Source organism: Saccopteryx bilineata, chromosome 3, assembly GCF_036850765.1.
Source record: "Saccopteryx bilineata isolate mSacBil1 chromosome 3, mSacBil1_pri_phased_curated, whole genome shotgun sequence".
NCBI classification, from domain to species: domain Eukaryota; kingdom Metazoa; phylum Chordata; class Mammalia; order Chiroptera; family Emballonuridae; genus Saccopteryx; species Saccopteryx bilineata.
The window spans coordinates 53,424,661-53,449,506 of NC_089492.1; the positions used below are offsets into that span (position 1 = coordinate 53,424,661).

The following is a 24,846-nucleotide window of genomic DNA, read 5'->3' on the forward strand; positions in this document are numbered from 1 at the left end:
AGGTTAAAATAATATGATGTACACTGTCCATGGTAGATGGGAAATGCTCTATGAACATTACAGTACCTGAAGACTCTCTTTCCTGGTCAATTAGCATCAGCATATGTTTTCTTCTAGCTTCTCTTATTGGCTGTGGAGTGAGAGCAGGGACTTACCCAGTTCTTAACTACTACCTAATGGTGGAGATCAGGGATGGATATGAAAGCCAACTAGGAATCTAAGGTCTATGGACCCCAGGCCAGCAGCATGGGCATGACCTGTAAGTTTGTTAGACATACAAAATCTTAGTCCCAACATCAGATCTACTGAATCAGAATCTGCATTTTAATGAGATCCCCATGTGATTTGTATATACACTAATGTTTGAGAAGAACCAATCTATAGTTTAATGCACAAAGCAACTGAGACCTCTTGATAGTCTGAGAATCCTTAATTAGTACAAGCCAGGTATTTATGTCTGCTCTTTTATGGGCATTGTTGACTCCTTTGTCCTGTTTCATCATCATCATCATTCTCCACTTCTGAATTAGTCTTTCATTCTCTTTTCCTTTCTTCTAATCCTGAAGTGAGCACATAACCATTTTTGAGGACAGTAGGATATTTCTAAATGAAAAAACTTGAATTTGTATTTTATTTTGGAACTTACAAGCTATGTATCCATCTATGTATCCTTAGACAAATTACTTAACCTCTTTGAGTTTCTTCATTCTTTAAAGTAGACTCTTTAAAGAGCCTTATTCTTCACATGGGTCCTATGTAGATTGGAAGAGAAACATATGTCAGACACTTGTGCCAGCTGGATGCACAGAGCTCACTGCATGCTAGTTTCATTCTCCAGAGTAATGGGCAGACAGGCATGAAGCCACATATACTTGCTAACCTGACTGTTCATTATATATATATATATATTTTAATTTAAATGTGTAAAACAGAAACTTTATATATAAGTACTAATCGATTCTTAGGACAAAAATAGTATATTTAAAAGTTGGCTTGCACCTGACCTGTGGTGGCGCAGTGGATCAAGCGTTGACCTGAAACGCTGAGTTCGCTGGTTCAAAACCCTGGGCTTGCCTGGTCAAGGCATATATGGGAGTTGATGCTTCCTGCTCCCCCTCCTTCTCTCTCTCTCTCTCTCTCTCTCTCTCTATCTCTCTCTCTTCTCTAAAAAAATGAATGAATAAATAAATAAAAAAATAAATATTGGCTTATCTTCCAGAGATAAACTAGGTCCAGACTGTGGGATAACTTCTGACTACATCTGCTAGAAGAGTTAGAGTTCTGCTGCTGATACTAGCTCTGCATGTAAGAAAGCGGAGGGAAGTTGGCTCTGGGCTATTAAGATCCTTCTATTCCTATCTCCCAGTCAATGCCAGTGTATTCCTTCCTGACTTTGTGTCGTAATAGCCCCAGTGCTGGTCTAGTTCTAGAGTTTGTGAAGGGGAATTAATGATAGTGGCAGTGGGCACTTGAGATTTTCCAAGTATGAAAAGTCTTATGAAAGAGTAATTCTGATGGTTTTCCTATTACTTAAGTTATTACAAAATAAGGAGGTGGTTTGCCTTTTTAATCCTCATAGTTCAGTGTCTTAGGTATAAATTTACTATACAGAAAATGTCAGTTTATAAATCTGTCTTCCTTAGTAGATTATAAATATCTCTAAGTTAAGGACTGTGACATTATTTTTATTTTTGTATGCCTGTGGCCTTGCACAGTGCTTATATTATTGTGTTAAACAAATATTTATTTATTTGAACTGAAAATTGTATGTAGTAGACATTATGTCCATTCAACAGATAAATAAATTGAGGACTGGAGGTGTAAAATACTACATTTTACTCAGATTACAACAGCCAGGATACCAACTGAACTCAAAGTCAGTTTTCCATAATGCTACCTAGATTACCAAAGTCAGTTTTCCACGATGCTATCTAATTAACAAATATACTTGGCCCATATCAAAAAATAGTAAAGTATACATACGGTGTAAGTAGCTTTGTTTCTCTTCCTTGAAATTTGAACATCTACATTTTAGCCTGTAAGTCAAACAAGAGGATTTTCAGAGTAGAAAGAAGTTCTAGACACATTGGTACTTTTCCTGAAACTTACAGAGCTCATGGTAGTTAGCACTGATGAAAACTGCTTATTTTCTTCTTTAAATAAAATCTCATCTTTATGACATTGGAACTCAGCTCTAAAGACTTTGGTTTCCAGTGAGAAATGTGTGGTAGTCAGAGAAGTGAACATATGTCTGTATGTCTGTTCTTTATTTTATTCTTTCATCTGACTTCTTCTGCATATTTTTAGTCAAGTCTCATGATATTCATGTCTTATATTCTGTTGTTTTGGAATCCACTGATAGCTTTTGAAAGGGACTAATTTCTAGGCTCTGAAATGACCCCTGACAGATTTTCAACTAATAGGAACAAAAAAGCATTTGGCAGAAGGAAAAAAAGTTTAATATGCTTAATTTAAAGCATTAGGCTAATATTTTTTTGTTGTTGCATTTTATTCAGGTTGAAATAAGAAACATTGGAGAGATATATAAAATAAGAATTGGACATGATGGAACTAGCAAACAGCCTGAGTGGAGCTTACAGAGGGTAATGTTTTATATTTTGTGCTTCATAGTTATTATGAAAAGAAATAAGCAGGATTCTAAAACAATAAGAAAGAATATATTTTCCTAGTTGTTGCAATTAATATGAACAAATTAGTTTTTTAAAATGTTTTCAATTACAGGTGAGACAATATTATTTAGTTTTAGGTCTACAACCCAGTGATATTATATAAGTTAGTAAGTGATCATGGCAATAAAGCTCGTACCCATTTTACACCATATGGTTATTACAATATTTTTGACTATATTCCCTGTGCTGTACTTTACATCCCCATGACTATTCTGTAACTACCACTTTGTACTGCTTATTTCCTTCACTTTTTTCATTCTCCCCCACCCAACATCCATTTCACCTGGCAACCATCAAAATCTTCTCTGTATTTATGAGTGTGCTTTTATTTTGCTTGTTCATATATTTTGTTTTTTATATTGAAATGTTGATTTATATTTATTGTCATTTTATTATTCATATTTTTATTTTTTCCCCCTTCTTAAAGAAGCTTCTTTAATTTTTTAATGTAATGCTGTTTTGGTTGTGATGAACTCCTTTAACTCTTCTTGAATCTCTATCTGTTTTTCTTTCTATGATAGCTTTGCTGGGTAGAGTAATCTAGGGTTGTAGGTCCTTGCTTTTCATCACTTTGAATATTTCTTGCCACTTCTTTCTAGCCTACAAAGTTTCTGTTGAAAAATCAGCTGACAGTCTTATAGGAGTTCCCTTCTAGGTAACTAAAAGCTTTTCTCTTGCTGCTTTTCAGATTCTCTTTGTTTTTGCCTGACCAGGTGGTGGTGCAGTGGATAGAGCTTCAGACTGAGATGCATAGGACCCAGGTTTGAAACCCCAAAGCCATTGGCTTTAGTGCAGGCCTATCTGGTTTGAGAACCTTTTCTCCAGCTTGAGCCCAAGGTGACTGGCTTGAGCAAGGGATCACTCGGTCTGCTGTAGCCCCCTAGTCAAGGCACATATGAGAAAGTAATCAATGAACAACTAAGGTGCCACAACAAAGAATTGATGCTTCTCATCTCTCTCCTTTCCTGTCTGTCTGTCCCTATTTGTCCCTTTCTCTGTCTCTCTTTGTCTCAATAAAGAAAAACAAAAGATTCTCTTTGTTTTTAGCCTTCGGCATTTTCATTATGATGTATCTTGGTGTGAACCTCTTTGATTTCATTCTGCTAGGGACTCTCTGTACTTCTTGGATTTGTATGTCTATTTCTTTCACCAAGTGAGGAAAATTTTTTGTCCTTTTGTCACATAGGTTTTCAATTACTTGCTATGTTCTCCTTCTGGCACCTCCATGATGCAAATGTTCATATGCTTGAAGTTGTCCTAGAGGCTCTTCACACTATCCTCATTTTTTTTCAGTATTATTATTATTATTTTTTTTGCTATTCTAATTAGGTATTCTCTGCTTCTTTATCTTCTAAATCTCTGGTTTGATCCTTTGCTCTGATTTGATCCATCAACTCCACTGTTGGTTCCTGGTAATATGTATATATTCTACAATTCAATTAATGTATTCTTTATTCCTTTTTATGTTTTATTGTTCTATTTTTATCTTTTGTTGAGTTCTCAGAAAGTTCATCTACTTTTTCCCTAGGTTAATTAGGCATTGTTATAACAAGTGGTTTTTTTTTTAATGTTTATCATAATTTATTTCCAATTACAGTGTTATTACATGCTTAATCTTCCTGACTACATTATGAATTCTAAAGAACAGGAGCCATTTGAGTCCTACAATCTTCTCATGCAATACTTTTCACAAATGTTCTCAATTAATGTTTGTTTAATTAATGATGCTTGAATAGATCCTTGCATGGTGGCCATACTAGTCTTCTCTGTATCATTCAAATTTTAGTGTGTGTGCTGCCAATATGTACACCCTTTTTACTTTAAAATTTGTTTATAAAAAATTTTAGGTAACATATTTGATATTATATTTCTGTTGTACAGCACTGCTTCAGATTAAACATATGACTGAGTATGGAACATTTTTCATCACTTATCCTACAGTTTTTGTTTGTTTTATTTGCCAGTTGCTCCATAGTCACCCTTTACATTTCTGCCTTCATATCGGGATCCATAAGTGATGCAGCTGTATGAACAATATGGCACCACAGCCTTCCTGTTATGCACTTCTCCTAGGAATTGTTTTACTTATAACCATTGTTTTGAATTGTTTATCTAGTAAATTACTTGTCTCCATTTTATTTATTTCTTTTTATGGAGTTTTGTCTTGTTTTTTCACTTAAAACATGTTTCATTGTCTTCTTGTTTTGGCAGCCTCTCTGTGTTTGTTTCTATATCTTGGGTATAGCTGCTACATCCCTCAGGCTTGGTAGAGTGGTTTTATATAGTAGGTCTCCTATATGATCTAGTGACACAGCCTCTCCATTTACCTGAGCTGGTCATTCCAGGTGTGCCCTGCCCTACCCCTGGGAAGGCTGTGTATACACTATTGTTGTAGTTGAGCCTTGATTGCTGTTGGCATGTCGCTGGGAGAGATTTAGCCTCAGACTGATTGGCTGCAAAGACTGGGATCAGCTGTGCAGATGCTGTCTACAGACCAGGGCTTACTTTGGCAGGGTTCTGGTGACCAAGTGTTCCCCTAGACTGTGTTGCTTGTGGAGGTGGTTGTGTTGTGCTTTGACATAGTCTGAAGCTGTCTCCCAGGTATGCTGGTTCTGGAGCCTCCTGGTAGGTATAGGTTAAGGTCAGCCATCATCTGTGTTCTGTCCAGGGCCACCTGGCACGAGCTAAGACAATCTATAGATGGCTGCTATTTGTGCTGGGCTTGGAGATGCCTGTGAGAGCCCAACCTGGAAACCAGTTGGCCTGCTGCCACTATTGCCAGACTTACGACCACTTTGTGAGAAGAATAGTGTGTGCTGCTTGTTTAAGAGGTTTTATGGAAGTCTGAAACATGAGGAAAGACAGGCCATTCCTATGGAAAAGTCACTGGGAACAGCTTGGTGGGCCTGCTAGCTGTGTGGAATGAGGTCTCAGGGAATCACCAGAGCAGGAAAGGTGATATGTGTGGCTCCCACCCAAGGGCCCCAGGTATGGGTCTCTCCTGACTTTTTTCACAGACCTTGGTAGGTGGTGGCCACCAGTAGTCTAGTGGGTATGGCCTTGGAAACCCAGAGATTTGGTATGCCAATGGTCTGGACAGTTTCTATTTAATCTCCTGTGAGGGGGAAGCACCAGTCATAGTCTCAGGAAAGTGGGCGGGAAAGCTCAGGCCTCAGCACCAGACAACTGTGTCATTGTCATCCCCTGAGTCTTTCAGACCCCTGGTCTCTGGCCAAGTCTGCTTACTTGTCAGCAGGGCCCAATCTTCACAGACTGGGGCAAGAGAGATTCCTGAGGGTGAAGCAGTTGCTTTTCCCAGGCTGATGCTGCACAAAGGGTATTTCTCCACCCAAGAAAGATGGTCACTGCAGTATTGGATAATGATTTGACACAGTTTCTGGTGGCTGTACCTCACTGCATCTCTCTCTGAGGCTACCAATTTCATAGTCTTCTCGTGACTGTATTCCTCTCAGCCATCCCTCCACTGAAGTCCAGGGTAAATGGCTGTGAGTGAGAATTTCTGTGTTGGCCCTTTAAGAGGGTGCCTGTGTCTCTGAGATTTCCCATTTTTTTCTCACAGACATAAACTTCACCTCTTTTAACTGCCAAATGCTGTGGGCACCTCTTCTAGTCTCTGATGCTCTAGGTTGGGGTGCCTGACCTGGGCATAGGACTCGCATCTCTAAGGGAAAGCATCCTTGCAGCTGCGAGTCCCTCTGGATCCTCAGCCACTTTTTGCTCCTTTGAGCAGGGCAGCCCTTTTTGCATCTCATCTCTTCCAATCAGTCCTGATGTGGCTTCTTCTATGAATCCTTGATTATTGATTCCTCTTTATTTAGCCTTAAGTTGATTTTTTAGGATGATTATTCTTAAATTTAGTTATAACTTCAGTTTGGTCCTGGGAGGTGGCTATTTGAATATTCACCTACTGTGTCATCATCTTGAGATCTGGTTTCTTTTTAGTGGAGAATATAATTTAGAAAGTGGATGTAGTGTAAAACAAAGAGAGAAGTTATTTCCTCACTGTAATACTAACTTATCTCATCTCAGAGGTCCCTTCTTTCTATGTGATACCTAGGTCCTAACTGCTGTCATGAGATGCTCCTAGTAAATAGTTCCCTGTTAAAATAAGTTTGTGAAATACTGAGTTTGTCATTTCTTAGATATTTGCAGTTTATATCAATATACTTACAGTTATGAGATATTCTGTGGTAATTTGTGTAACAGCATTTGCAAACTAAATTCACCATGGGAATATATTTTTCAGGTAAAATCTAACATCCCTTGAAATGAATATTGTGCATTACTATAGATGTTTGAGACGTTCGGGGCCAATAAGGAAAATATATGACCAGGAGGTGGTAGTAGTAGTGGACACAAATTTTATTGCGAGGCCTTAACAGGTTTGCACGTGAAGGAAGTTTGTCATTGCGGGAGTCCGTCCAGAGGCTAAGGCACGGGTTGCTGCTAAGAAGGGGAGGAGGGTAAGATAAATCCCAGGGGAGAGGAGGATTTGAGGAGAGGGGACGTGTGTGTCTAGATGATGTCTCTCAGTAGCACAGTGGGACGTCTCTGTGTCACAGAGCTCCAAAAGACAGCAGCAGCAGCCTAAGGTCTTATATGTTACAAGGCCCTATCTTATAAAAAGGTAACAGCTGTTGGGTGAGATTTTTGTGGGGTATGCAAAATAGGCAAGCTCTAAATGGTGAAGGATTTGCTTCTTTGGGCTATATTTTTTATTTTTGTAAAATATTATTTGAACTGTTTTTAAAATCTATTGAATTAATTGAAGTGATATTGGTTAATAACACTATACAAGTTTCAAGTGCACAGTTCTATAATACAGCATCTGTATATTGCATTGTGTGTTCACCATCCAAAGTCTAGTTTTCTACATGTCATCACATATCTGACCCTTTTTACACTCTTCATCATCCTCCCTCCTTCCCCTCTGGTAACCACCCTTCTATTGCTATCCATTTGTTTTGTTTTTTGTTGCTTTCTGTTCTTATCTATTTTTTTAATGTTTAATTTAAAAAAATTATTTTTCAGTTACAATTGACATTCAATATTATACTAGTTTCAGGTGTACAACATAGTGATTAGACATTTTTAAACTTACAAAGAGATTCCCCCATAAGTCATGCATTTACCTGACACCAAATATAGTTATTACAATATTATTGACTGTATTCTCTAAACTGTATTTTACAGCTCCATGACTATTTTGTAATTGCCAAGTTGTACTTCTATGTCCCTTCATCTTTTTCACCCAGTCTCCAACCTCTCTCCCATCTGGTTATCATCAGTTTGTTCTTTGAATCTGTAAATTTGCTTCTATCTCTCTTGTTCATTAATTTTGTTTTTTAGATTCCATGTATAAGCAAAATAATAGGTTATTTGTCTTTCTCTGCCCAACTTATTTCACTTAGCACATTATCCTCTAAGTCCATCCATATAATCACAACTATTTAGACTTTATTTATTTTTTATTTTTTGTATTTCTCTGAAGTGAGAAGCAGGGAGGCAGAGACAGATGCCTGCATGTGCCTGACTGGAATCCACCTGACAAGTCCACTGGGGGTGATGCTCTGCCCATTTGGGTGTTGCTCAGTTGCAACTGGAGCCATTCTAGTGCCTGAGATGGAGGCCATGGAGACATCCTCAGTGCCCAGGCCAACTTTTGCTCTAATTGAGCCTTGGCTGTCGGAGGGAAAGAGAGAGGTAAAGAGAAAGGAGAGGGGAAGGGTGGAGAAGCAGATGGGCACTTTTCTTGTGTGCCCTGGCTAGGAATTGAACCCCAGACTTTTACACATTGGGCTGATGCTCTACCACTGAGCTAACCGGCCAGAGCCTAGACTTTACTTATTTTTTTATGGCTGAGTAATAGTCCATTGTGTGTATATATAATATATATGACTTTTTATTTATCTACTCATCTTTGATTGGAGAATTTAATCCACTTACATTTTAAGTAATTATTGATAGGTATGTAGTTATTGCCATTTTATTAATTCTTTTCTGATTGTTTTTGTAGTTCTGTGTCCTTTTCTTATTGTCTTCTTCTCTTCTCTTATATGTTGGTGACTTTCTGTAGTGTGTTGTTTAGATTCCTTTCTCTTTATTTCTTGTATATTTCTTTTAAATACTTGCTTTGTGGTTATCGTTTACTTAATATACATTATGCTATATTTATAGTGGTTTATTTTAAGTTGATGGGTGCCTAAGTTCAAACACATTCTAAAATTGCTACCTTTTTTACCTACCCCTCCACATTTATGGTTATGTCATCATTATTTTTTTTATATCTGTGTGCTTGTGTGTATCGCTTCATTTACTGTTGTAATTACACATGATCTTTTTACTTTTGCCTTTTATTCTTTGTACAAGCTTTAGTGTTGGCTGTTAAGCTATTTCTTTATGTGTTTCCCTTTGTCAGTGAGATTATTTTTCTTTGTGACATTTTCTTATTTATATTTTTTACTTCTTAAAGAAGTTTCTTTACCATTTTTTATAATACTGGTTTGGTGGTGATGAGCTCTTTCAGCTTTTTCTTGTCCAAGAACCTCTTGAGTTCTCCTTTGATTCTAAATGATAGTCTTACAGGATAAAGCAATCCTTGCGTTTTATCATTTGAATATTTCATTCTAGTTTCTCCTGGCTTGTAAAGTTTCTGTTGAGAAATCTTATGGAAGCTGCCTTGTATGCAGCTAACTGCTTTTCTCTTGTTGCTTTTAAGATTCTCTGTCTTTAAACTTTGCCTATTTACTAATGATGTGTTTTGGTGTGGGCTTCTTTTGGTTAATTTTGGGCTCTCTGGTTTTCCTGGATTTGCATGTCTATTTCCTTCATAAGGGTAGGGAAGTTTTCTGTCATTATGTCTCAACCTCTCTTCTTCTGGTATCCCAATGATGCAAATGTTGTTATGTTTGATGTTGTCCCAGAAGTCCTTTACACTGTCCTCAGTTTTTAAATTATTATTTTTCTTTTTGTTGTTCTCATTGGATTTTTTTCTGCTACCTTGTCTTCCTAATCTAACTTACTACTTATTTCATCTAATGTATCCTTCATTTCAATGTTTGTAGTCTTTATTTCTGACTATTTTTAAATATTTTTATCTTTTTTAAAAATCTTTTTTATGTTTTATAGCTCTTTCTTGAAGTTCTCACTAAGTTCATCTGCTCTTCCCCTAAGTGCATTGTGCATCTTAATAGCCAGTGCTCTGAACTCTGCAGCTAGTAGATTTCTTGTCTCCATTTGTTTAGTTCTTTTTATGAAGTTTCCTACTGTTCTTTCATTAGGACATGTTTTTTGTCTCATCATTTTGTCTGCCACTTTGTGTTTGTTTCAATGCATTAAGTAGATCTGCTATGTCTGTCAGTCTTGGTAGGAAGGCCTTCTGTAATAGGTGTCTTATGAGGCCCAGTGGCACTGTCTTCCTAGTCTTCCTATTCAATTGAGTCAGTTTCTTTTTTTTCTGAGGAGGGGGGCAGATAGGGACAAATAGGCAGAAAGGGAGAGAGATGAAAAACATTAATTAATTCTTCATTGCAGCACCTTAGTTTTTCATTGATTTCTTTCTCATATGTGCCTTGACCAGGGGGCAACAGCAGAGCAAGTGACCCCTTGCTCAAGCCAGTCACCTTGGGCTCAAGCCAGTGGCCTTGGACTTCAGGCCAGCAACCTTTGGGCTCAAGCCAGCAACCATAGGGTCATGTCTATGACCCCAAACTCAAGCCAGTGACCCCGTGCTCAAGCTGGTGAACCCATGCTCAAGCTGGCGACCTCAGGAATTCGAACTTGAGTCTTCTGTGTCCCAGTCCGATGCTCTATTCACTGTGCAACCACCTGGTCAGGCTGCAGGGGTGTTTCTTGTTTGAGTTATGTTTTCTCTCCTATTATAGTTGAGCCTTGATTGCAGTAGGCACGTAAGTGGGTAAGATTGATACTCAGGCTTACTGGCTATGAGGACTGGCTCTGACTACAGTGAACAAGCTGTTTATAGGGGGCTGACCACACAGATTAAGATTCATTTTAGCAGGGTTCTGGTGCCTGCCATGTCTACCTTTTGGGTGTGTCATTTGTAGTGCTAATTGTGTGGTGATCTTTTGTAGTCTGAAGCCATCCACATGGTGTGTTGGTTCTGGGGTCTTTTGGCAGGGGTTCTGGTGCTGGGTAAGTTCAGCTGTGCCTTAGAGTGGTTATGCTCTGAACTGAGGCCGGTTGCCATTAATGCTGGGCTTAGGGGCACTTAGCAAGAGGTATAGAGCACACTGAGGTCAGAAACTGCTTGTTTGTAGTTTGTGGATCTTTGAGAGATTTCAGAAACTTAGTAGTGCATAACTTGCTGTCCACTTGTGTGAATTAACCTTGAAAAGAGGTTAGGGCAAGGCATGCCAATGAGAAGGACAAGGTATCAGAGAATCAACAAGGTGAGATGAAAGTGGTATTAGCCTAATGAATGCATACTCAGACTCGGCATTCACCTACACTTGCAGTCTTGTTTCAGGGAGGGCTCAACAAAGGGACAATGGCTCATACTGGCATTTTATTCCTGGAGAGAGCTGCCCTGTAGCACTTGCCTTGAAACTGGACAATTCAATTATTCCCCATACATCCCTGGAACTTTTTAAGCTACTGTCCCTTCTTTGGAGTTTATGGCTAGGGTTTATAACTGAATGAGTCTGTTCTCAGGCCCTGAGAGGTTACCTGGGTCTACAGCAGCCCTGCATCTCACCTCAGTGGAATCCCTGCTGAATTTCACAGACAGAGATGGGAGGAGACTTCTCTTTCCAGCACTGGTGCCCTCATCTGGGGAGCAGAGTTTCCTCTGTAGATGAGATATTCCACCAATTCTTAACTGCTGCAAAGAGAGTGGCATTTCTGCCACTCCTATTAGTCTAGACATGGCTTTTTTATATCCTCATCATAGGAGTTCAGCTGGTTTTTAGTTGGTCATCAAAGGTGGTTGTTCTACAATTTAGTTGTAGTGTTGATGTGGTCCTGAGAGGGGAAGACAAGCATAGTGCTTACCTGCTTACCTACTCTGCCATCTTGGCAGAAGGTCCTGCTGCTTTCTGTTTGCTATCTCACATATAAATAAATGAAATCATACTTGTCCTTTTCCATCTCACTTATTTGCTTAGTACAATACTCTCAAGGTCTATCCATGTTGTTGCAAATGGCAGTATTTCATCCTTTCTTAGAATGAGTAGTATTCCATTGTGTATATGTAACACATCTATATATTTTTTTTATCACCCATTGAAGGACACTTAGGTTGTTTCCACATCTTGGTTACAGTGTATGTTTCAATGAACATAGGAGTAGATATAACTTTATGAAGACATGTTTTCAAATTGTTTAGGTAGATACTCAGCAGAGTGATTGCTGGATCAATGGTAGCTCTATTCTCAAGTTTTTTGAGGAATCTCCAAACTGTTTTCCATAATGGCTGTATGAGTTTACATTCCACAAGCAGTGTACAAGTGTTCTTCTTTCTCCATATCCTTTTCAACAATTGTTATTTATTGTCTTATTGATTTTAGACATTGTAATAGCTGTGAGGTGGTATCTCATTGTGGTTTTGATTTGTATTTCTCTTATAGCTAGTAAAGTTGAACATTTTTTCATATATCTGTCATATGGCTATTTTTAAAGTTTTAAATTTGAGTTTGCTGCCAGTGGGCTTTTAAGCTAATGGGTTCCAGCATTTAAGGAAAAAATAATCAATTTAGGGGATATTATACAGAGTCCATCTTTGAGCCAGTTATATAACTGTTCTACATCTGGAAACATGACTAATGTTTGTATGAATCCAATAATAGTTAACACTATATAAAGGTTTATAATTTATCTGATTTAGAAAATGACTAGTTGAGCCTGACCAGGTGGTGGCACAGTGGATAGAACATTGGACTGGGATGCAGAGGACCCAGGTTCGAGACCCCGAGGTTGCCAGCTTGAGCGCGGGCTTATCTGGTTGAGCAAAAGCTCACCAGCTTGGACCCAAGGTCGCTGACTTGAGCAAGGAGTTACTCAGTGTGCTAAAGGCCCATATGGGAAAGCAATCAATGACCAACTAAGGTGTCACAATGAAAAACTGATGATTGATGCTTCTCATCTCTCTCCATTCCTTTCTGTCTGTTTCTATCTATCCCCCTGTCTGACTCTCTCTCTGTCTCTGTAAAAAAAAAAAAAAAAAAAAAAAAAAAAAAAAAAAAAGAAAGAAAGAAAATGACTAGTTGAAGTGTTTATCCAGTCTGTTGAACTCTCCAGGGCTATGGAGAACTCTAGGAGAAAGGATCAATCTGAGATCCCAAGGAACCATTTTAACCTAGAAAAGCTGGTGAATTATTGGGTTACGTTGATATATCTAAGAGAAAATGAACTAGCCATAGGTCTGGCCTTAACCTTTGAAGGGAAACAAGATTAGAATCAGCCATGGTTTCTGCTTTTAGTCTGGGTGAAGAAACAACGTAAAGTAGCAAACACAGTAATTAGAGGGAAGTTAAAGGCTGAGCTGCATGTTCAGGCTCTAATCACAGGAGATTTCTAATGAGAAGGATACATGTGTGCCCTGGAGAAACTGGGAAAACTTTGTAGACAAGGAAGACTTTTAAAGAGTGGAGATGGAAAGATGGTGAGTGAAAAGTTATTTGAAGATTGCAATATTTCTGTTTTCACTGCTGCACATAGATTGTCATGAAATATATATATATAGAAGATTGGATAAAGAAGATGTGGCACATATACACTATGGAATACTACTCAGCCATAAGAAATGATGACATTAGATCATTTATAGCAAAATGGTGGGATCTTGATAACATTATACGAAGTGAAATAAGTAAATCAGAAAAAAACAAGAACTACATGATTCCATACATTGGTGGAACATAAAAACGAGACTAAGAGACATGGACAAGAGTGTGGTGGTTACCAGGGGTGGGGGGAGGGAGGATGCAGGAGGGAGGGAGGGAGAGATTTAGGGGGAGGGGGAGGGGCACAGAGAAAACTAGATAGAGGGTGACGGAGGACAATCTGACTTTGGGCGAGGGGTATGCAACATAATTTAATGACAAGATAACCTAGACATGTTTTCTTTGAATATATGTACCCTGAATTATTAATGTCATCCCATTAACATTAATAAAAATTTATTAAAAAAATATATATTAATAAAAATAAAAAAAAGAAATATATATATAACTACATATGTAAAATGATTTCCTTAATGAGAGGGAACAAGTCTATTTGCAAACGTGTCTGTTTGAATGATCTTTAAATAGCTTAGAATTAGTCAGACACATGTTGTGTGACCTTGCTGAGGTGGAGTCAGTTGATAAATACAGTGACTTACAAGTCTTTTATCACCGTCTTCTTAGGTATATAGAAGAAATTCTGTGTACACGACTACTATCTTCTGTTTGATAATTAAAATTTAGTCATTATTTCTTTTCCTGATATTTTATAAAATTGCACTGGAAATTTATTCCTATGAAAAATAAAATTTAATTCTTCTATATGCATTGCCCAGTCAAACAATTTAGTAAAAGTTATCTCTTCTATATAGTTGTCTTAATCAGTGTATCCCTTTTCTTATAAGACTTTTTTTTTTTTTAAACTAGGACTATGATGTTTCTAGTCAAATTAGCTCTCTCTATTTCATCAAATTTCTATATAGTTTGAGACAGGTCAGGGCCAAGATACTTTTTCTTTTATGTTTAAATGTGTCTGGATTGGAGGAAGAGAGCAACAGTTCTCTACTTTGTAGACTTTGTTGTTAAAATATATAATAGCACAGATACATAAAGGAATGCCGAATTATGCTCATAGTCAGAGTACTTCATCAAGTATTGCTATTGTGCCTACTAAGTGGAAAGGATTCTGCTGAATATCTGGGCCTGCCAACATGACTAAGATGTAGTTTTTGTCTTCAAAGAGTTCACTCCATAATTAATCTGACTATAAACTAAACTGTGGTTTAGTTCTCCATAGTGTTTTAAAATTTATTGTCATATTGTGGTGAAAATGCCTCTCTCACTATATCTGTCTTTCAAAAGATTTATCGAAGAAGGTAGAAGGTAAATTGATTTCTTCCATTCTCTCAGGTTCTGATTAGAAAGATTGGATAATCTGATTGAGGTGTTATAATCTTAAAGTGTTAATTCAGACATGGTAAATACCACTTGCGTCTTTTGCAGTCAGCTATTTTTAGGACATGTATCTAACCACTTAAAATAATGCTCTTAAAATAATTCAGAAATTTTGGATTGCTAAGAAACCAAGAATGAGTTTTTATGGTAACGCATTCTTGTAAAACAACTAATATTTGCTGTTGTAAATCAGCAGGGGGAGCTCAGCAAATGAACTTTAGTTTCTATTGAGGCCAGTCCTAAAATGGTTTCTATTCATTTAGGAACTTAGAACAAATTCTGAAAATTTTACATGGTAAAGATGCTGCTGTTCTTTAAGAATAAATAAAATGCTTTTATATTTGTTTTAGAAAAAAAATAAATAGATGTTTCAATGAAAAAATAATTTTAGAAACTCACCCTTTTTCTTTTTCCCCATCTATTCCAACATAAAGTTAGGTTTTGACACTTAGTATCAGTTTATTTCTTTCTCAGTCATACTGACTTTTTTTTTATATTACTCACATTTGGCAAGTCTATGTTAGAGCTAAAGCAAAAAGTCAAGGGTTTGTATTATTTTAGTCTAGAAGAGTGATTTTCAACCTTTTTCATCTTATGGCACATATTAACTAATTACTAAAATTAGTCTGCACACTAAAAATATGTTATATTTTTTTCTGATCTGACCAAAAATAGGCATAGTTTTGATTCATTCACACTGGACAGCTATTGTTGTGTTGGCTGTTTTTATTTATTTTCATTTGGCAGTCTAAGGGAAAGGAGGTCAGTGCCCCTGACTAAATAATCAGGTATTGCATGTTTTGTTTTTTTTTTGTATTTTTCTGAATCTGGAAACGGGGAGGCAGTCAGACAGACTCCCGCATGTGCCTGACCGGGATCCACCTGGCATGCCCACCAGGGGGCAATGCTCTGCCCATCCGGGGCGTCGCTCTGTTGTGACCAGAGCCACTCTAGCACCTGAGGCAGAGGCCAAGGAGCCATCCCCAGCGCCCGGGCCATCTTTTGCTCCAATGGAGCCTCAGCTGTGGGAGGGGAAGAGAGAGACAGAGAGGAAGGAGAAGGGGAGGGGTGGAGAAGCAGATGGGTGCCTCTCCTGTGTGCCCTGGCTGGGAATCGAACCCGGGACTTCTGCACGCCAGGCCGACGCTCTACCACTGAGCCAACAGGCCAGGGCCTAGGTATTGCATGTTTTAAAAATTCTTGGGGCATACCAGTGTGCCGCAGTTCACCAGTTGAATATTGCTGGTCTAGAATTATACTAGAGATGATATCCCAATTTGAAAGCAAAAAGAAAATACCATTTTCAAAAAGAGAATGGTTGGTTCTGTAACAATCAAAGGCTACCTTTTATGGACTAAGAAAATCTGAAAGTAATTTTGCCATTATTAACACATACACCATGAAGATTTTTCCCCATCAATAATGATGTATTGTTTATAGCCAAATTGTTTCTTTTAGTGCACAATGAGAGTACTTATGGGATGTTATATTTTAGGGGAAACCAGTGTCTCTAACAAGTATTTGTTGAAATTATTACTGGTGTGCCAAATTAAAATAGGTAAAAACATTTTTTCCTTAACCTTTAGCTGGCCCATTGCATGATGCTCTGGCAGTTTGGGGCTGTTGGTCTAGTATTATTCAGAGTTTGAAAATATTGTTTTTCCTTGATCATTTTAGATTATCTTTTTGGAGGCTTCAAATGCTATCTCAGTCATATTAATATATAGAAATTAAGAGGCCCTGGTTGTTGGCTCAGTGGCTAGAGCGTTGACCCGGTTTAGAGACTTCTGGGTTCGATTTCCGGTCAGAGCACGCAGGAGAAGTGATCAACTGCTTTTCTCTTCCTCCCTTTCCCCCTTCTGTCCCTCTTCCCCTCCTGCAGCCAGTGGCCTGATTGATTACAGCAGTGGTCCCCAACCCCTGGGCCATGGACCGGTACCGGTCTGTGGGCTATTTGGTATCGGTCCACAGAGAAAGAATAAATAACATACATTATTTCTGTCTTATTTATATTTAAGTCTGAATGATGTTTTATTTTTTAAAAATGACCAGATTCCCTCTGTTACATCTAAGACTCACTCTTGACGCTTGTCTCGGTCACATGATACATTTATCCATCCCACCCTAAAGGCCAGTCCGTGAAAATATTTTCTGACATTAAACCAGTCCGTGACCCCAAGAAAAGGTTAGGGGCCACTGGATTAGAGCATCAGCCTCAGGCATCAAAAATAGCTCAGGACTCGAGCATTGGCCCCAGACAGTGGTTGCCAGGTGAATTCCTGTCAGGACACATGTGAAAGTCTGCCTATCTCTCTTCTTCACACCAAAAAGCAAAACAAAACAATAAATAAACAAAAAAAGGAAAAAATACAAATTAACAAACTGTACAATCTACCTTCCAAAATACTGATATAAACTATTAATCCAAGTCACTGAAGTGATTCCAAGTAGCCAATAGTTTGAACCCAAAATAAGATGACTATAACTAAATATAGTCATATAACAATAAACATTAAATATTAAAAAAAAGAGATAGGAATCTATTCTGGCAAATATTATCATGTAAAACTAAAAAATATTTTGGAATCTTAGAGTTTCTATTATTTTATTCTCTGGAATTTATTTTGACTCTTTCAAGCTGAGGTAAAAAAAACCTTAGACTTGTAGTCAGAAGACATGAAAGATACTTAATTTCTAAAAACTCAATCAGTTTTCCTCTCAGTTTCCCTATTATAAAATAGGACTCAGCAAGTTTCCCTGACTATACCACAAGCTGTGAATATAAAGTGAAAAAATTAAATAAAGCTTAATCAGAACTGTAGTAGCCCCAGCCCAACTGGCTTCTCCACCAGACTTTTTTTGTGTGTGTGACAGAGACAGAGAGAGGGACAAATCGAGACAGACAGGCAAGAAGGGAGAGAGATGAGAAGCATCAATTCTTTGTTGTGGCACCTGAGTTGTTCATTGATTTCTTTCTCGTATGTGCCTTGATGGAGGTGGGGGGGCACTATAGCAGAGCAAGTGACCCCATGCTCAAGCCAGCAACCTTGTACTCAAGCTGGTGAGCTGTGTTCAAACAAGATGAGCCTGTGCTCAAGCTGCAACCTCGGGGTTTCAAACCTGGGTCCTCTGCACCCCAGTCCGACACTCTATCCACTGTGCCACTGCCTGGTCAGGCTTCTCTTCCAGTCTTAATTGTCTGAGTAGATGGTGTCACCATTCACCTAGCATCCAAGCCAGAACTCAAGAAATTTTTCTGGATTGTTTTATTCCTTAGCTGCCAAAATCCAATCCCTTAGGAATCTCCTGTTGACCCTCCACTGAAACATATTTTGATTTTGTTTTCCCTCATGTTATTACCATCACTTTAGTCCATTCAGCCATATTTTCTCTCTCCCTTAATGAAAATGTCTCCTAAAAAACTTTCCAGCTTCTTCTAGTTTTTTTCCCTCTAATATCTAGTCTCTAAAGAGCAGCTAGACTTATCTTTTAAAATCACCAGTCAAGCCTGACATGTGGTAGCACAGTGGATAAAGCATTGACCTGGAATGCTGAAGTTGTTGGTTGGAGTCCCTGGGTTGCCTGGTCCGAGGCACATACAGGGAGCAACTACTATGAGAAGATGTTTCCCACTTCTCCCCCTCCCTTTCTCACTCTCTCTCTCCCCTCTCACCAAAAATCAATAAGTAAAATCTAAAATAAAAATTTTAAAAAATGATAAAACATCAATCAGATTATATCTTCTTGTTTAATCTGTCCCCTGTCTACTTCTTTGACCTCTTTTCAAATCATTGTGCCTCTGCTCATTGTGCTCAAGCCACCCTGGTCTGCTGCCTCAAAGTGGCCTTGGCCACAATCTGAAGTAAGCCCCCAATTGCTCTTGATCACATCAACCTAGTTTATTTTCTTCAGAACATATTACTTGCCTGAGGTTTTTTTTTTTTATCATCTATCCAATAGAAACTAAGCAATATGAGAACAGAAACTTTGTGTTATTAAATATATAATCTCATCTACTAGAATAGTACTTACTGTGTAGTAGATGTTTGATAAATAAAAATTTGAGCCTGACCAGGCGGTGGCGCAGTGGATAGAGCGTCGGACTGGGATGTGGAGGACCCAGGTTTGAGACCCCAAAGTCACCAGCTTGAGTGCAGGCTCATCTGGTTTGAGCAAAAAGCTCACCAGCTTCGACCCAAGGTCGCTGGCTTGAGCAGGGGGTTACTCGGTCTGCTGAAGACCCACAGTCAAGGCACATATGAGAGAGCAGTTGTTGAACAGCTAAGGTTCTGCAATGAAAAACTAATGATTGATGCTTCTCATCTCTCTTCGTTCCTGTCTGTCTGTCCCTAGCTATCCCTCTCTCTGACTCTGTCTCTGTAAAAAAAAGATAAAAATTTGCAAAATGAATTAATAAAACATTTTGTTTATTTAGCAAATATTTATAATCTATATGAACTACTTTGTAAAGTGTAAGTGCAAAATGAAAGGTAATGATATATTCTCTTTTTTTTTTTTTTTTTTCCATTTTTCTGAAGCTGGAAACAGGGAGAGACAGCCAGACAGACTCCCGCATGCGCCCGACCGGGATCCACCCAGCACGCCCACCAGGGGCCATGCTCTGCCCACCAGGGGGCGATGCTCTGCCCATCCTGGGCGTCACCATGTTGCGACCAGAGCCACTCTAGTGCCTGGGGCAGAGGCCACAGAGCCATCCCCAGCGCCCGGGCCATCTTTGCTCCAACGGAGCCTTGGCTGCGGGAGGGGAAGAGAGAGACAGAGAGGGAAAGTGCGGCGGAGGGGTGGAGAAGCAAATGGGTGCTTCTCCTGTGTGCCCTGGCCGGAATCGAACCCTGGTCCTCCGCACGCTAGGCCGACGCTCTACCGCTGAGCCAACCGGCCAGGGAGGTAATGATATATTCTTGCTGTTGTTTAGGGAATTGGAGATAAGAGCATGGCTGAGCCATGGTGTATATGAGTGGCAATGAAGAAACAAAGCCTGGAGAGTTTTGGAAGCTTGGCCAATTCACATAGAGTTAGCCCATTCAAGGACAGAGCACCTCCTCCTGACTCTTGGCCTGTTGCTCTCCAAGTGTCTGGGCTACACATGACTTGGATAAATGGACTCAAATAGAATAGGAACTCTCTAGAAACTTTTTGATTATTTTGAGCCTGTGAATGAAAGTAAGAAATAGGTTTTGGTGCATATGCTATTTTTAGACTACTACTTCTTGATAGGATATAATAACCTACTTGATATGAGCTCCAGGCAGTCTTGGGATTAGCTAAACTAGGTAAAAAAATTACTTTATTTATTAATTCTTGAAGTTTTACAACATCTTGCATATGTTTTCAGTTCTTCTTCATTTTCAGTTACTTCTTTCCTTCAGAGATCTAGTGAGAACCATGAGAAAGAACAAGTTCTGCAAAGCAGTAAGAAAAATGGTTTGTTTTTGAAGATTTTCTAGTTCAATGAACAGAAGGAAGCACCAGCTTCTTCTCACAAAACCTCCAGTCGAACATTTAATCTCAAAAGACTCCAGCAGTTTATAGTAATATTCTAAAAGTTGTGCTAGCTTATTTGAACCAAAGACAAATTCATGCATTTTATAGTCTTTTAGTCAACTGTAAATACCATAATTGATCCTCCTTGTACAGTCCTTATAACAAATAGGGTATTATCTCAAGGAACAGTGCCAGAAATAAGGAGACTTAGAGTCAAACTTTGACTTGTTATCTTATTTGTAAGAACATTAGAGTGTTCTTTGAGAAAACATTTAAATCTTATTTTATTGTCCTATTTCCAACTTCAAAAAGAAAATACTAATGACTGAAATTAGTACTTGTAAATCTGACCTAAGTACTAGATCTAGTATAATATTTGAATACTTTAAGCTCCTAACAAATGTGTTGGTGACTGTTTACTTTTATTATTTTTTAAGAAGCATTAAAGAAATTGAATATGTAATAAGAATAGAGGTATTACACATTTTTTTTGTTTTATAGAGCAAAGCTTTATGTCATTTCAAAGTAGCATTTCAAAAGGCATTTTCAACTTTTTCTCATCCTAGTATAGTCTTTATTTTTATATCCAATGTCCAGCAGACAATGAACCATAAGTTTAGTTCTCAAAAGTGTTTATTGATTTGCTTTTATATTATTTCTTCTCCAAGAAAATATAAGAGTAAGTTTAGAATTAAGTAATATGTGTGAAGAGTGTATCATAAAACAAAGTAGAATATAAATGTAGATGTTGGTAATTATTGTTGGTTCTTGATTACATTTAGTCTCAGTTCTCATGGGCAGGAAATAGAGATTTGGAACATGAGCCAAGGAGGGCCGCTAGCTCACTCTGCCCTGTGATTTGGTTGGTGTGTCCCAGCCACAGTGATGGCCCTCTCTCTGAACTTCCTGAACCTGATCCTTACTCTATTGGGTTTCCTGGATGGCATGAAAGATTGGTACTAAGGACAGTTAGGGAAAGGGTACAGGGCCACATCTGAAGGGCTAAGTAGAACGTTCGTGAAAGAGGTAAACTCATGGAAAGGAGTTAGAATAGTGCCAGTCTCTGCAGTTTAGAAAAATGGATGTTCTTTCTCTTATTATGTTCCTGCCTGATGTTACAAATGATCAGGATGAGAACCACTTCAGAAAAGCATGCGATGATTATACAACTAGGAATGTAGGAGACTAGAAGTGTCAGAGAGCTTTATGGGATAGGATAAGGGAAAGAGCGAGGTTAAAATATTGGTTGCATTCCCAAAGCCTTTGAAGATCTCTTTCTTTTGAAGTTAAGGGTTTTGCCTTTTTTTCTATAAAACTCTTGACTGATGAAGAAAATTCAGCATAGGACCTTAGGGGAGGAGAGGCAAAGGAAGTCTTTCTTTCTTCCTAAATTGTTCAAGTGATCCTACCTAGGACTCAGGGTTTTAGAATAGAATTTCTCTTTCTGATAATAAAGAACTGAGAATTTGGCTGACATTTTCCTTGAGCCATCACTAAGAGAATATTAGAGAGTGAGGAAGCACAAACAATCCCAAATAACAGTTAATTCTAATCTCTAATTTCTGTGATTAATTTTGATACTATTGCTTTTACCACCACCACCACCACCACCACCACCAAACATTTATTGAGAACTCAGGATATAGATCATCACTTTTAATGTTTATACCACAACAGAGTAGATGATATTATTATCCTGACTGAAGATATTGTGATCAGCTTTTGAATTGATAAGCAATTCTCAATACCACGTAACTATAATAGGGATTTGAAAAAAAAAGTGGTCTGACTCTGAGGCACTCACACCGTTCTCTTACTGCCAACTGGGAAAATCAGATTCTCTGAAACGAATCTTTCTTACAACATTTCTGGGAATTAAAACCCACACTTGAGATGGCTCTGCTTTGGGAAATAATTTTTCATTTGTCTTTTCTATAATGTGTCTTCAATCTTATTTCATTACAATTGTGCACTGAAACATTCTATCCTCAACGTGATGTGACAGGTAGGATGCCAATTTTGCAAATGAGGACCTGAAGGTAGTAAGTCATCATGTAACAACTTTTTTTTATAATTTTATTTAGAAAATAAAATTTAAGGGGGTGACATTGATCAATAAGAGTGCATAGGTTTCTGATAAATATTTCTATAGTATTTAAACTGTTGATCGTATTGTGTGCCTACGTCAGATCATTTTCCATCATCCAAAGTCACATTATTTTCTGTCACTATATATTTGTACCACATTTACCCAAGGTCATACAACTAGTAAGTAGCAGGGCCATGCCATAAATCAATGTCTTTTGATCCAAGTCTAGGTTTATTCCACTTGTCTTTCATTTAGTCCTACTATTAGCAGTCATATAACTGGGTTTATCAATTGTGGTCTTCCAGGAATTTTGACTTTCTTTATTACTTTAATAATTGATTTTTTTGTGAAAAATAGTAACAAACACAACTAAAGATAAGATTAATAAATGTATGTATCTCTCTTTATCTATCTAGATCACTCTATTTAACCACTGAGTTATTTACTAACCAACTCTTTATCTTTCTATCTCAGGATCTCTCAACCTTAGCATTATTGACATCTGGGGCTGCATAATATTTTGTTGTGGGGAGGAGTATGCATTCTGCGTTGTAGAATATATAACAACATTCCTTGTCTCTAGTCACTAGATACCAGTAGTGCCCACTTTCTCCAATTGCGACTACCAAAAACATCTCCAAACATTACTGTACGTTTTCTGGGGGGAGGTGGCAAAAATCTCATTCAGTTGAGAACCACTGCTGTAACTTTTAATTGCTTAAACAAGCAAACAAACAAATAAATTAACATGTATATATATATGTATATATATGTGTATGTATATATATATAATACATATATATATATATATACACACACAGTGTGTCCGTAAAGTTATGGTATACTTTTGACTGGTCACAGGAAAGCAACAAAAGACAGTAGATATGTGAAATCTGCACCAAATAAAAGGAAAACTCTCCCAGTTTCATACCTATTCAGTGCAGTTCGATGTGGGCTCACGCACAGATTTTTTTGGGCTCCTTTTTGTAGGTAGCTATCCTGTATAGCCTCTACAGACTCATCACTGACTGATGGCCTACCAGAACGGGATTTCTCCACCAAACTGCTGGTTTCCTTCAACTGCTTATCCCACCGAGTAATATTATTCCTATGTGGTGGCATTTTGTTATAAATGTGCCGATATTCACGTTGCACTTGGTCACAGATTCTAATTTAGTGAGCCACAGAACACACTGATCTTTCCTCTGTACCGTCCACATTTCCACTGGCATGGCTGTGGGCTGCTCCACTGTATACATGGTGTTACGTCATCATCTGTGCATGCTCACATGCTGCCACATCATCCTACAGGAACTGGGAGGGTTTTTTTTTTTATTTGGTCCAGATTTCACATTTCTATCGTATTTTGTTGCTTTCCTGTGACTGGTCAAAAGTGCACCATGACTTTATGGACACATTGTATCTTTTTTTTTTTTTTTTTGAGGCATCATGATTTTGAAGGTAAATAGAACTCATTTAGAGTCCTTACCCCAAGGCTTTTTGGTGATGTTAGTAGGATTTTACTGTTTAAGCAAAATGATTAAGCCTCTTATCAGTGGTTACTTCTAAGGATGAAGAAATGGTGGTACCTCATAAACCAGAAGCTTCTTGCCAATTTCTATAGGGAGTTTAGTGCAGAGCAGGGGTAGTCAACCTTTTTATACCTACCGCCCACTCTTGTATCTCTGTTAGTAGTAAAACTTTCTAACAGCCCACCAGTTCCACAGTAATGGTGACTTATAAAGTAGGGAGATAACTTTACTTTATAAAATTTATAAAGCAGAGTTATAGCAAGTTAAAGCATATAGTAATTACTTACCAAGTATTTTATGTCAGATTTTTGCTAAGTTTGGCAGAATAAATCTTTATAAAACAACTTACTATAGTTAAATCTATCTTTTTATTTCTACTTTGGTTGCTCCGCTACCGCCCACCATGAAAGCTGGAACGCCCACTAGTGGGCAGTAGGGACCAGGTTGACTACCACTAGTGTAGAGTAAGAACCTGTTGGAATTTTAGGTAGAATGAGCTTGTAAAAACTGTATGCTTCACAGAAGGCTTTCAGTCCAGAATCTAGGCTTCCATTCACCTGTTTATGACCTCTGTTTATCTGAAATATCTATGAGGTTCCATCTGAAATTGTTCTAATTGTATCTTATTCTGTATTAATGTGTTTATTGATGTGCTGCTGTAATATAGTCTTGTGTGTTTAAAATATTTTGGGTCTGTAGTTCATAGATAATAATTTATGAAACCTCCTTGATGGTAGAGACAGTTTCTTTCTGTTAAACTTCCAACCATACCCAATTCAGTACTGAGAACATCCACTGTAAAACTTGTCATTGCAAGGTGACAAAAGGACTGTGTGCCACTTTTTGGGGCCATCTGAATGCAAACACCTGAG

General features: G+C 38.1%; 1 protein-coding gene across 1 annotated transcript in view; it reads left to right on the top strand.

Moving 5' to 3' along the window:
- RP1 (RP1 axonemal microtubule associated) overlaps positions 1–24,846 on the top strand; it is a 413,345-nt gene that overhangs the window by 239,358 nt on the left and 149,141 nt on the right. The window contains exon 19 of the mRNA XM_066266133.1: positions 2,517–2,603. Within this exon, the coding sequence (XP_066122230.1) occupies positions 2,517–2,603 (87 nt within the window). The remainder of the gene's footprint in view (positions 1–2,516; positions 2,604–24,846) is intronic.